Source organism: Arachis stenosperma, chromosome 9, assembly GCF_014773155.1.
Source record: "Arachis stenosperma cultivar V10309 chromosome 9, arast.V10309.gnm1.PFL2, whole genome shotgun sequence".
Classification (NCBI taxonomy): domain Eukaryota; kingdom Viridiplantae; phylum Streptophyta; class Magnoliopsida; order Fabales; family Fabaceae; genus Arachis; species Arachis stenosperma.
The window spans coordinates 159,322,961-159,336,110 of record NC_080385.1 but is presented as its reverse complement, the minus strand read 5'-3'; the positions used below and the strand labels follow the sequence as shown (position 1 = coordinate 159,336,110).

The window sequence follows — 13,150 nt, the reverse complement described above, 5'->3', positions numbered from 1 at the left end:
TATATAAAGACATTTTAATTACAAACATAAATAAGCTTCAACCTCATTTTTTAATAAATTATACTTATAACTTGTATTAATAATAAATTTTAATTTTTATACACTGATAATATAAAATATTTTACACAGTTATATAATTATATCTATTATTTTAGATGATTATTTATGCGATTAAAATAAAAAATAATTAATTTTCCAAAGTGATGATATATAATTAAATACAATGCACATTTAAAATTATTGTATACTGATTGAATGTGTATCAAAATTAAATTCTTAATAATAATACAAATATTCCTTTTGTTTTATTCTTCTATTTTTGCATCTAAAAAGCTTTAGTAAAAATTCAATTAGTAGCTAGTTTTTATACTCGAATTTCAAAAAAAAAAATACTAGTTGTCTTTTAACTTTTAGTCTTAAGTCAATCTTTTTAAAAATTTATTATTATTTAATTAATTTAAATATTCATTTTTATATATTAGTTGTTAAAAAAATCTGAAGAGTTATTTGTTTTTTATTTTCTCTCTCCTCTAAAGACTGAATAAAGGACGAAAAAATACAGAGAGACAATGAGAATTCTAAACAATGTGAATAATGAATATGCCAGATGTTTAATTTAATATGCATGCAGATGATTATGTTAATTATTCTTAATTAGATGGTTATTCCTTTTGATTCGATTTACTCATGTACAGTTAATAATGGTTAGATATTCAATTTATTAGGTGTGCGGATGGTTATTCTAATCTTAATGTTTATGAGGTAAGTTGGGGTAGAACATTTTTTATTTTATTGGGTCAATTTTAGAGTCTATTGTTCACATTATTTACAAAAGTCATTATCTACCTAACAAAATCGATAAAGAGCAATATTTAAAAGATGAGAAAGTCTAGAACGCCATCACTTTTATTAAAATCTGACCAGCACTTAGGGTCCATTTGGGAAGCTTTAAAAGTAATTTTTTGAACTTTTGATTTATGAAAAATATTAGTATTAATGTCTGATGTAATTTTCAAAACTAAATTACAGCTTTCTAAGAAGTTATTTAGGAAAGTTAAAAAAATGACTTCTCTTATAATACTACTATTTTTTATTAAATTTCTATAAAATAAGTACTTTTAGTCTTTTAAAGCTAAAAATATAAATATAAAATAATTTATTTATAAGCTACTTCTAATATAGCCATTTATTGTTTAAGTTATTTTGTCAAAAAGAGTTTAATTAAGTTGTTTATCCAAAGTGAATCTTAACCAACAAAAGAAAAGTAAGTAATTCTACTTCATTAAATATAATCTTATACCATTAAAAATACTATTAATAATGAGCAATGCTAAGGAACCAAAAGGATATTAGCCAAAAACCAGCCAAAATACTTTTGGTGAATCCAAAATTTCTACGAGTTAATATATATGGATGTTTCTTCTGTTAAGTATCAGAATGTTTCTTTTTCATACTAAATGGATGTTCTTTTATATATTTTTCGAATTTTTTTGTATTGCAAACGTGAATGTGTCTATTTCTTTAAAAATTTCATATTTTTTTTAAATTTTATAGATAGTTAATTATTTTTGCTAAAATATAACTAGATATTTCTTTTGTTAAGTATTAGGATGTTTTTTTTCATATTAAATGAATGTTTTGTTTTTATATTTTTTGATAAAACCGTCATCGAGTATTGCTTCCACGGCCTACCAAGGGGTCAAATCGTCAACGCTCGAATCGTTGTGTTGTGTATGGAGATTCCGGTATTTTGGTTGGGATCGGTTCTGCCTTGTGCGGTAATTGAGTTAAATTGGCCGGTCATAGAGAGGCGGGGGAAGATGTTGCAATTTTGGAAGACTACGGCGGCGTTACCGAAAATAAAATCAACGGTGCCATAAATGTGGCAGTCGCTGTAGAATTGACGCATGGATTAGGTGTAGAGTGTGTTTTGGTAGCCCTGGAAGCTGTATATGTAGAAGGTTGATAAGCCGGCTCTGCTTTTAAGGGAAACTGCTTGGTGCTTGCTTGGTCCTGCTGTGTTTCGGAATGTTATGTTCACTGTTACAAAATAGAAGCAGAAGCGATCGGAGGAGTGGGTCGCGGTGGGGAGGTGGAGATGACTTGACGGTGAGAGAGATGTCTGTATGTGTGATTGTTAGAGGTGGATAGATTAATGTGAGAGAGAAGAGGAATGTTTTTATATGTTTCAATTAGGTTTAGTTAATTAATTTTAAATTTTTTAAATAAAATTAAAATATTTAAAATTAATTATTAATATAATTTAATGTGGTTTTGTTTAGTTTTTAATTGATAACCTTTTTGTTTCAAATACTTTTTTATTAATAATTAATTAATGATTACAAATTACAAAAACTGCTTACTCAAATTGCACTACTTCCAAAACGAGTTAGCCGTCACACTAAGCCTTTCCCATGCAACTTCCCTGTAAGTATCCAACCAGCCAGCGGCAGACTCGCAGTTTTGCCTATATATATATAGATAATAGATTTGCTTGGTTGTTTTTGGGGTTCAATTTTATGGATATGGATGGTTTGGGTGTGCTATTTCCTGATGTGGAGTTATGGCGTACAAGACAAAAATGTGGGACAGATTTTTCCGAGTTAAGGGTAGAACAATTCGGACCATGCAAGTTCTTTGAAAATGAAATTTTGCTTCACAAATCACATGGTCTGATTTGCAACTGATGGAATTTGAAATTTAAAATACCAAACTCAGACCCTCCATTTTATTTGTTCTGACTAAATTTGTTGAGCAAAACGCAACTCAGTCTCTTACACTCATCTCATTTCAACCTATTCCAACTTTAAATTATACTGCTATATATCTATTCTTTTTCTTTATGTTACAGGGCATAAAGCTACTGAAGGCATCCATAGAGTCCCAGATGGTTCTCACAACCGTTTTCTTAGCTTGATGCATTTCGGATCTTAAGCATTTAAATTATATTTTGTTTCCTTTGATTTTTGTTGGCTTTGCTTAAAATTAATGTTAAGACTGCGTTTCTTTGTTTTAGGATGTATGTGTTTGTCTTTTATTATTTATACATCTTTACGTTTAATTTGATGAATTTTGAGTGGTTGATGAGATCTTTTGTAGTTCCCCTGCAGATCTAAGTTCTAGTTTTTCTGATCCTACGACGAGGTGAAGCACCTCTTCTCGTCATACGCGAGTCCAACACTTCTTTTCCTTCCATATTCAAATTAAAAAGCGTGTTTTCGGTATAAATGAAAAAATTTACTGATTTCAATTAAATATATTTATTTTTAAAAATTATCATAAAAGAAAAAGAAAATTAATCCTGATTCTCATCTTTATTAACCTTCAACTAACTCTTTCTTCGAGCCACACAAAGAAACCAATTTTCATCATTCCACTCGTCAACCAAGAAAATCTCTCTTATATATACAGCCCTTGGTTTCCCTTATCATTCACATTCACCCTCAGAATGACGACTAATTCCACAACTAATAGTAGTAATTTGAGTTTGAAGCTTCTGATAGACTCAAAGAATAAGAAAGTGGTGTTTGCAGAAGCCTCTAAAGATGTGGTGGACTTCCTCTTCACCTTGCTTCAGTTGCCACTTGCTACCGTCATCAAGCTTTTAACAAAGGAAGCCGTTGTTGGTTGCTTGGGGAATCTTTATTCGAGCGTTGAAAACCTCAACCATGTTTACTGGCAACCAAACCTATCTAAGGATGTTATCCTTAATCCAACCATTCTTACCTCTTCACCTGCTATCTCCGGCCTCCTCCCTTCAGCTGCTATAAACCACTCCCAGATAATTCCAAAGCTCTACAGGTGCTCGTCCCCTTTCACTTATTGCAGTAGCAGCACTGTAACAGATGTGTACAATTCTAAATGTGCCGCGTGTAATAGAGGTATGACGAGGGAAGTGAATTCCACGGCCACGGCCACGGCGGCACCTAATAACAGCAATAATGGGTTTGTGAAAGAAGTAATAACTTACATGATCATGGATAATCTTCTCATTCAGCCCATGTCAACCATATCAGGCAATTAGGCATCACCATGCTTAACCAGTTCAATGTCAAGGATGTTGGTGTCTTGAAAGAAACCGTTGTTCAACTTGGCATGAAAGAGGTATCTCTCTTACACTATTCATCTCATTTTAACCTGTTCAAACTTTCTAATATAACCTTTAATGTGTTACAGGGCTTAAAGCTACTCAAGGCATCCATAGAGTCCGAGATGGTTCTCACAACCGTTTTCTTAGCTTAATGCATTTCGGATCTTAAGCATTTAAATTAACATATAGTTTAATATCTAGTATGAGATCGATATCACTATGTTTTATCTCCTTTGATTTTTGTTGGCTTTGCTTAAAATTAATACTAAGACTGCGTTTCTTTGTTTTAGGATGTGTTTGTCTCATTATTTATGCAGCTTTTACGTTTGATGAATTTTGATTTTTGAGTGCTTGTTGGTGAGATCTTTTGTAGTTTCCCTTGATGCTTTATAATCATATTTATTTTACGTGATTTATTTTGAATAACTACTGTATTGACCCCAAAACTCTCAATTATGAAAGCATAAGCCATGATTTTTTTTTTTGGTCAGTCATAAGCCATGATTGGTACAAGATTTTGGTGACACATCTTTGGGCTTGTTATGTTTTCTTCGGGCCTTTTCAGTGATACCATTAAAGGGCTGATGTTTTTTAAAGAAGGGGAAAAACCTGACCTGATGGCCGTTTCAATAAAAAAGAGCCCTGATGATTGTTTTGACTTTTGAGATGCATTACTATAGTCTATAGTGAGATATTTTTTTGTTTTTATTATTTATTCCCTTACAACACGGATCACAAAAATTGACCCTGGATTTCAAAGAATATAATCAAGTAACCTCAATCTTAAAACGTCAAATTTACTCGGCGAACGTTTCATTTAAGTACTATACATGGATAATAAGATAGCATCAGATTTTATGCTTATATACTTTTCCAACTTTGTACACGTTAGATTCGTTAAATGGACCGCGAATTCTAGCCTATACCATTATGCAATGAATTATTTGGTGTTAAAAGAAACAAATGAGCATATTAAATGTACCAACAAAGGTCTTGTCACATGAAATTTCCTCTTCGTTAGATATATAAAAATAAACGACCCGCACGAGACTAAGATCCTAACTTCATTAAAACCATAGAATTGGAAAATAAAATAATAAAACTCCAAAAATAGGTCAGAGATCACATGAAAAAGGAAAGAAGGAACAGAGGAAATTCACTGGCACAAAAAAAAGAAAAAAAAAAGGCGCTCTAATTTTATTTCCCACCAAATGATGCCCCCCCACTCTCCTCAGTCCTCACTACTCACTACTCACTCCTCACTACCCACAATGACAAAAGCGCTCTCCATTTTTTAAAGCTCCGCCTTTTCCCTTTTTCCGAAAAAACCATAGCACGCCAGCATTTCACACGTGTCACTCCAACGTCTCCAAGGAGGGGCTTCAACGTAATTCCGCTTCACATCATCCAGCTGTTCACGCATTTACCAACACCATCATTGCCCCTAATTTTACCAAAAAGCCCCTAGGGTCCAATTTCCAGCTCTGCAACTGCATGCATGCCATCACAATTTCACAGCACACACTCACTGTATCCTCCTCCTAATTCCGTGATTCAAGTATTCAATTCAATCTCAAACAAATTGAAAAGGAAATCAAACGGAAAAAGATTTCGACGCCGGAGAAAATAAAATAATAGAGGTTTAACCGCCGGCGATGGAAACCAAAACGGAGGAAAATGAAGGAAGGCTTTTAGTGCTTAACAAGATGTTTTAAGTTTTAACTTTTCCGTAAGCCTTTGTTGACCGAGTCAAACAGCTCGCCGTCACCTTAAAGGAACAACACAACTACCGGTGCGGCGTTTAATTACGACGTCGTTTTCTCAAATAGCTCAAGTGTTGTTGAATTTCGCCTTGTGAATTACGGTGGATCTGTCACTCGTTTCAATTCTGAGTAGGGATCGGAGGGCGTGATGGTATCGAGAGGGCTGTTCGGTTGGTCCCCGCCGCACATACAGCCTCTCACTCCGGTGTCTGAGGTTTCGGAGCCGCCGGAGTCGCCGTCTCCGTATATTGATCCCGGTGCCGAGACTTCGGCGTCGCAGCAGGTTGAGGTGGAGGAGGAGATCGAGGAGCCGGAGGAGGTTGAGCCGCCGCCAGCTGCCGTTCCTTTCTCCCGCCTCTTCGCCTGCGCCGATCGTTTTGACTGGTTCCTTATGATCCTCGGCTCCCTCGCCGCCGCAGCTCACGGTACCGCTCTCGTCGTTTACTTGCATTTCTTTGCCAAAATCATCCATGTTCGTCAGCAAGATGACCAGTTTCACAGGTTCAAGGAGGTTCGGTTTCGTTCTCTTCTTAGCTCTTACCCTAGATTTTGTTGTGCGTAACGTGTCTGGATTTTCATTTCTGGTAATTTGATTTTGCTTTAGTTGTGAAATGCATTTGCTGCTTGTGATGTTATGATGAGGTAATTGAGCAATGAATTTCTTTTTTTATGAATACCGAATTGATTACACTCATTTGAACACTTCTTCCTGTAAGGGATTTGCTGGTGCTTGAAATTGTTCTCTCTTACTTATATAAGTCAATATGCATTTAATTTTTGTTCATTTAGCCTTAGTTTTCCGATATTAGAAAGGGATATTAGGTTCAATTCACCAGCTAATTGTGTGTCGTCGATGATAATTACAGTTACAGGGATAGGAATTTGGCCGTTTTAAAGTAAATTCAAATAAGGAATAATTAGGGCTTTGAGGAGATGGAATTATGAAGCCGTCTGCCAATGAAAATAAATCGTGGGTAGAGTTGAAAAGTTAAGAAAGCTGAACAACTGATTTTTATCACACAAATACACTATTTCGAAATTGGAAGAGAGCAAATTGCTGCCTTTATTCATAGATCTTTTTCTTTTGGGTGCTAAAGTGCTAGGAGTCTAGGGCACAATTAATTCATGTAGCTATTCCTCCATGTGGGAAAAATGCTTGTTTGTCCTGAATCACAACTCCGTCAATACAAATACTTTGAACTCAACTGTAGTGAGCAGTTACAATTAGCGAGAAGGAGAAAAAAGTCACAAAACTAGACATGGTTGACCAACAATTACTAATAGGCAATGTTTCTAAATCTGATTTTGCCAGAGAACCTATGAGTATGAATGTTTTATTGTTTGACTGGTTTATTTAGTCTGTCAAACCAGTTTACATCATAGCTACACATTTAATTTTGCTGCCTCTCTTGTTGTTTCTTCTGCAGCTGGCTTTAACCATTGTTTATATTGCTGGGGGAGTTTTTGCTGCTGGCTGGATTGGTACATTAATCACAAGCAATTTATCTTATTTAATATTGTGTTTATGTATCTTGCAATGCTAACTTTTCTTTATTTATCATAGAGGTTTCATGTTGGATTTTGACCGGAGAACGGCAGACTGCTGTTATCAGGTCAAAATATGTTCAAGTATTGCTTAATCAAGATATGAGCTTTTTTGATACTTATGGGAATAATGGAGATATCGTGAGTCAAGTATTGAGTGATGTGCTGCTCATTCAGTCTGCACTTAGTGAAAAGGTATGTTAGGTTCTTGTATTTTGCATAAACTTTATTCATTTGTAAATTTGAAATTCTTTGCAGATGAGACCTCCAGACTCGTCTCATACAGTATGTCTATTGACTTTTAAGTTTTAATAATACAGGTTGGGAATTATATTCATAACATGGCTACATTCTTCAGTGGTCTTGTTATTGGTTTTATCAATTGTTGGCAGATTGCATTGATAACATTAGCTACAGGTCCATTTATCGTTGCGGCAGGAGGAATATCAAATATATTCCTTCATAGGCTTGCTGAGAATATCCAGGATGCATATGCTGAAGCAGCCAGCATTGCTGAACAGGTTATTTATTGACCAAGTCTTGATTCATTTCTAAATCTAATTATATTCTTGATTTATACATGCAATTGAAAGGTAGATTTTCATTTTGCTATATATAGAAGGAAAGGAGGAAGGTTTCAAATCTGTCTGAAAATCTTCCATACAGTTTTTGTTATAGTATTGTATTGTAAGCACTAAGCACAGTATTTTTGTGGGTGATGTTTATGTGCGCCACTTATTTCTATGCCATTGATTCTGAATATTTATAATATTGTGATGCAGGCAATTTCGTATATAAGGACCTTGTATGCATTTACAAATGAAACTCTGGCTAAATATTCATATGCAACATCACTGCAAGCTACTCTTAGATATGGTATATTAATCAGTCTTGTTCAAGGGCTTGGTCTTGGATTTACATATGGGCTTGCAATATGTTCTTGTGCATTACAACTCTGGGTTGGAAGGTTCTTGGTTGTGCACAGAAAAGCTCATGGTGGTGAAATTATAACAGCTTTGTTTGCTGTGATTCTAAGTGGCTTGTGAGTTTCATTTGCAACTTGTGTATTTTTCCCTATTTGTTTTACATTTTTTAACACAATTTTTGTTACTTTATTTAAGGGGATTGAATCAAGCGGCAACGAATTTCTACTCATTTGATCAAGGGCGAATAGCTGCTTATAGATTGTTTGAGATGATAAGCCGGTCATCCTCATCTTTTAATCATGATGGCAGTGCCCCTGCTTCAGTGCAAGGGAATATAGAGTTCCGCAATGTTTATTTCAGTTATCTTTCTCGTCCTGAAATCCCTATCTTGAGTGGGTTTTATCTCACTGTTCCTGCTAAGAAAGCTGTGGCACTTGTTGGCAGAAATGGCTCTGGCAAAAGTAGTATTATTCCACTCATGGAGCGATTCTATGATCCTACATTAGGTAATTGTTTTCCAATTCTCAAGTGCATGCATGCCCTGTTATTCATAGGACTCATGAGTCATTTCAGACCAAAATCTATTTTTTCTATCTGTGGTTTAGGAGAAGTTCTTTTAGATGGTGAAAACATCAAGAATTTGAAACTGGAATGGCTTAGAAGCCAAATTGGACTGGTCACCCAGGAACCTGCATTGCTCAGTTTGAGTATAAGAGACAACATTGCTTATGGGAGGGATGCAACCATGGATCAAATTGTAGAGGCTGCTAAAATAGCTCATGCACATGCGTTTATCAGCTCGTTAGATAAAGGTTATGACACTCAGGTAAAGCCTGATTACACTATCATATGGAGCCTGTAGCTCTTCTTTTGGTTTGTATTTGGATTTCTACTAGCAATCCAATTTCACTAAGAAAACTGAGGCTTCTATCTTTTAGGTTGGGAGGGCTGGTATAGCTTTGACAGAAGAGCAGAAAATAAAACTATCTGTTGCAAGAGCTGTGCTTTTGAATCCATCGATTCTTCTGCTTGATGAGGTTACTGGTGGACTTGATTTTGAGGCTGAGAGGTCTGTTCAGGAGGCCCTTGATCTACTTATGTTGGGACGCTCAACAATAATAATTGCTCGAAGGCTTAGTCTCATACGTAATGCTGATTATATAGCTGTTATGGAGGAAGGTCAACTTGTTGAAATGGGTACTCATGATGAGTTATTAAGCCGGGATGGCTTATATGCAGAGCTTCTTCGCTGTGAAGAGGCCACAAAACTTCCCAAAAGGTGTAATACTGAATCTAGCCATACTTACTTCCTTTTCAATATAGTGTTGTTTGCATATCTGGAGGATATAACATGGTTCTTTCATAAAAGGAGCTCAGTTCTGTTAAGAAAATGTTTACCTTAACAATAAATGAATCATCTTTACCCCATCGCCTATCACAATTAAATAGCCCCGAACAGCAGTATTTAACATATAGTATGTTTATTATTTGCAAGGTTTCTTTACTTGTAACATCACATGTTCTTTTGCCTATTGTCCAGGATGCCTATTCGGAACTACAAGGATGCTGGAGTTTTCCAAATTGAGAAAGATTCTTCAGAAAGTTTGAGAGAACCATCATCCCCCAAAATGAATAAATCACCCTCTCTTCAAAGAATTGCTGGAGTATTTCGGCCTTCGGATGGCTTCTTTAACTCACAAGATTCACCAAAAGCACGGAGCCCACCACCTGAGATGATGCTAGAAAATGGTGCAGATAAGGAGCCATCGATAAAAAGGCAGGACAGTTTTGAAATGAGACTGCCAGAGCTGCCCAAGATTGATGTCCAGTCTGTGAATCGACAAGCATCAAATGGTTCCGACCCGGAATCCCCTATTTCACCTCTATTAACGTCTGATCCTAAAAATGAACGCTCTCATTCCCAGACTTTTAGTAGGCCAGAGAGTCATTCTGATGATATGTCAGTGAAAATGGATCTAACAAAGGATGCACGACATCGGGGGCAACCCTCACTTTGGAGGCTCGCTGAGCTTAGTTTGGCTGAGTGGCTTTATGCTGTGTTAGGAAGCACGGGTGCTGCTATCTTTGGTTCTTTCAACCCACTTCTTGCTTATGTTATTGGCATGGTGGTGACGGCTTACTATAGAATTGATGAGGCAAATCACTTGCAGGGGGAAGTAAACAAGTGGTGCTTGGTCATTGCTTGCATGGGCGTCGTGACAGTTATTGCCAACTTTTTGCAGCATTTCTACTTTGGCATTATGGGGGAGAAAATGACAGAAAGAGTCAGGAGAATGATGTTTTCGGGTGAGTACATCCTTCTGCTTTAAATTTTTCCCTTTAGTGTGTTTTGGATCCCTGAGCTTGTGCTTAACTTGTTTCTAAAACATGGCAGCCATGCTACGCAATGAAACTGGATGGTTCGATGAAGAGGAAAACAGTGCTGACAATTTATCCATGCGCTTGGCGAATGATGCTACATTTGTTCGAGCAGCTTTTAGCAATCGACTTTCAATATTCGTACAGGACAGTGCTGCAGTTATTGTTGCTTTTCTCATTGGTGTTTTGCTCCAATGGCGATTAGCACTTGTGGCTTTAGCAACACTTCCAGTTCTTTGTATCTCTGCATTTGCACAGGTTTGCCTCTGCATTTCTGGTTTTCTAGTGTTATATTTTCTGGTGGTTGGGGTGAGTTTTTATTTCTTTTCCACATGTACATTGTTTTTGGAAGAATTTCTCCATATAAATCAATAGTTTTATTTCATTTATTCACCTTTTTAGCATCAAGTATGTCATGATCTAATGATGTTTGACCTCTTTTCTGGGGTTCTGTTGTAATTTTCAGTAATTATTGTTTATTTCAATCTACATTTAATTTCATTTATTAATTATTATACTGATGGATCTAATCTTGCTAAGTATCTAAATGATTTAACATCCTAATTGTATGTTGCAGAAACTGTGGCTTGCTGGCTTTTCAAGAGGTATACAGGAAATGCACAGAAAGGCTTCTTTGGTTCTTGAAGATGCTGTTAGAAATATTTACACAGTTGTTGCATTTTGTGCTGGTAACAAGGTTATGGAGCTCTACAGGCTGCAGTTAAATAAGATATTTATGAAGAGCTTTCTTCATGGAGTGGCCATCGGTTTTGGATTTGGTTTTTCGCAGTTTCTACTCTTCGCTTGCAATGCCCTTCTACTTTGGTACACAGCAACATGTATAAATAATGGATATGTGCATCCACCTACTGCACTCAAGGTGTACATGGTTTTCTCGTTTGCTACATTTGCACTTGTGGAGCCTTTTGGCTTGGCTCCTTACATACTTAAACGACGCAAATCTCTCATATCGGTGTTTGAAATTATAGACCGTGTACCTAACATTGATCCTGATGATAGCTCTGCAGTGAAGCCTCCCAATGTATATGGAAGCATTGAATTGAAAAATGTTGATTTCTGTTACCCTTCTCGGCCAGAAGTGTTGGTCTTGAGCAATTTCAGTTTGAAAGTCAATGGGGGACAAACAATTGCTGTTGTGGGAGTTTCTGGGTCTGGAAAGAGCACTATAATATCTTTGATAGAAAGATTTTATGATCCAGTTGCTGGGCAAATTTTTCTAGACGGGAGGGATTTAAAGCTATATAATTTAAGATGGTTGAGGAGCCACCTTGGTCTGGTTCAGCAGGAACCTATTATTTTCTCAACCACTGTAAGGGAAAACATCCTATATGCCAGGCACAATGCCAGTGAAGCTGAGGTGAAAGAGGCCGCAAGAATAGCAAATGCTCATCATTTCATTAGCAGTTTGCCTCATGGTTACGACACACATGTTGGGATGAGAGGTGTTGACTTAACTCCAGGACAGAAACAGAGAATTGCAATTGCTCGGGTAATTTTGAAAAATGCACCTATCTTATTGTTGGATGAAGCCAGTTCATCTATTGAATCTGAATCAAGCCGAGTGGTGCAAGAGGCTCTGGACACACTAGTCATGGGGAACAAGACCACTATTTTAATAGCGCACAGGGCTGCAATGATGAGACACGTAGATAACATTGTAGTCCTTAATGGAGGAAGGATAGTGGAGTCGGGAAGCCACGATTCACTGGTTGCAAAGAATGGCCTGTATGTCCGATTGATGCAACCTCATTTTGGCAAGGCATTGCGTCAGCATCGGCTCATTTAGAATCAGAGTGTATGATGCAAGTAATTGCAGCTAAGGTTGATTGGTGAGTTTTATTTCACATTATGCTTGACAACGACTGGTGAATACTCCACCTCTTGAAATTTTTCAAGAATGTCAGGTGGAGGTTTGCATGTGGCAAGAACGGGAACAATGAAGCTTAAATTAGAACTAGGCACTGATAGTCATAGAAAGGAGGAAACTGTAGCAGGAATAGATGTGTAGAATTTGAAAATAGGAGTTCGGTTGGTACGAGGTTTCTGAGCTGTATGCATATTCTTTTGGAGGCAAGCTGTTTGGACTGGCAGTGTTGTCTCCATTGGTATATTGATTTGTTTCTTAAAAAGAGGAGAGTGGTGGAATCAACGCTGATTCTTCTTAGTTGGGGATCTATAGCGTGGATAGATGATAAACTTATTCATTAATCATTACTGTATTCTTTTTCTTGTTTGTGAAAATTATATAGAAAATTCAGTCCATGAGTTGTAACCTCTGTACATATATAGTGAGAGTTTAGAAAAGCTTTCTCTTTTGCTGGTTTACTTAATCGAGGCCCCTTAAATTTTACCGCTTCCGTAATGAATGCAAATACTCCACATGGAATCTTCATCATTTTCAGTTTTTAAGATTATTTTTCAATTTG

General features: G+C 36.4%; 2 protein-coding genes across 2 annotated transcripts; both read left to right on the top strand.

The window, feature by feature from the left end:
* The first annotated feature begins 3,448 nt into the window (after positions 1-3,448).
* Positions 3,449-4,242, top strand: LOC130950302 (uncharacterized). Its single transcript, XM_057878811.1, has 3 exons — positions 3,449-3,881; positions 3,998-4,104; positions 4,177-4,242. The coding sequence occupies exons 1-3, from the start codon at positions 3,449-3,451 to the stop codon at positions 4,240-4,242; spliced, it is 606 nt and encodes a 201-aa protein (XP_057734794.1).
* A 1,215-nt stretch (positions 4,243-5,457) lies between these two features.
* LOC130948179 (ABC transporter B family member 20) lies at positions 5,458-13,054 on the top strand. The gene is made up of 11 exons (XM_057876896.1): positions 5,458-6,364; positions 7,281-7,335; positions 7,418-7,593; positions 7,719-7,919; positions 8,181-8,440; positions 8,520-8,830; positions 8,930-9,150; positions 9,263-9,603; positions 9,865-10,631; positions 10,720-10,961; positions 11,281-13,054. The coding sequence occupies exons 1-11, from the start codon at positions 6,002-6,004 to the stop codon at positions 12,508-12,510; spliced, it is 4,167 nt and encodes a 1,388-aa protein (XP_057732879.1). The 5' UTR covers positions 5,458-6,001; the 3' UTR covers positions 12,511-13,054.
* The last annotated feature ends 96 nt before the right edge of the window (positions 13,055-13,150 follow it).

Bases quoted from the DNA above. Each gene is read 5' to 3' on its own strand.
- LOC130948179 (XM_057876896.1), top strand. From the start codon at position 6,002: ATGGTATCGAGAGGGCTGTTCGGTTGGTCCCCGCCGCACATACAGCCT. The intron at 6,365-7,280 runs GTTCGGTTTCGT...TTTCTTCTGCAG, and splicing joins AGTTTCACAGGTTCAAGGAG to CTGGCTTTAACCATTGTTTA. The intron at 7,920-8,180 runs GTTATTTATTGA...ATTGTGATGCAG, and splicing joins CAGCCAGCATTGCTGAACAG to GCAATTTCGTATATAAGGAC.
- LOC130950302 (XM_057878811.1), top strand. From the start codon at position 3,449: ATGACGACTAATTCCACAACTAATAGTAGTAATTTGAGTTTGAAGCTT. The intron at 3,882-3,997 runs GTATGACGAGGG...CTTCTCATTCAG, and splicing joins ATGTGCCGCGTGTAATAGAG to CCCATGTCAACCATATCAGG. The intron at 4,105-4,176 runs GTATCTCTCTTA...AATGTGTTACAG, and splicing joins TTCAACTTGGCATGAAAGAG to GGCTTAAAGCTACTCAAGGC.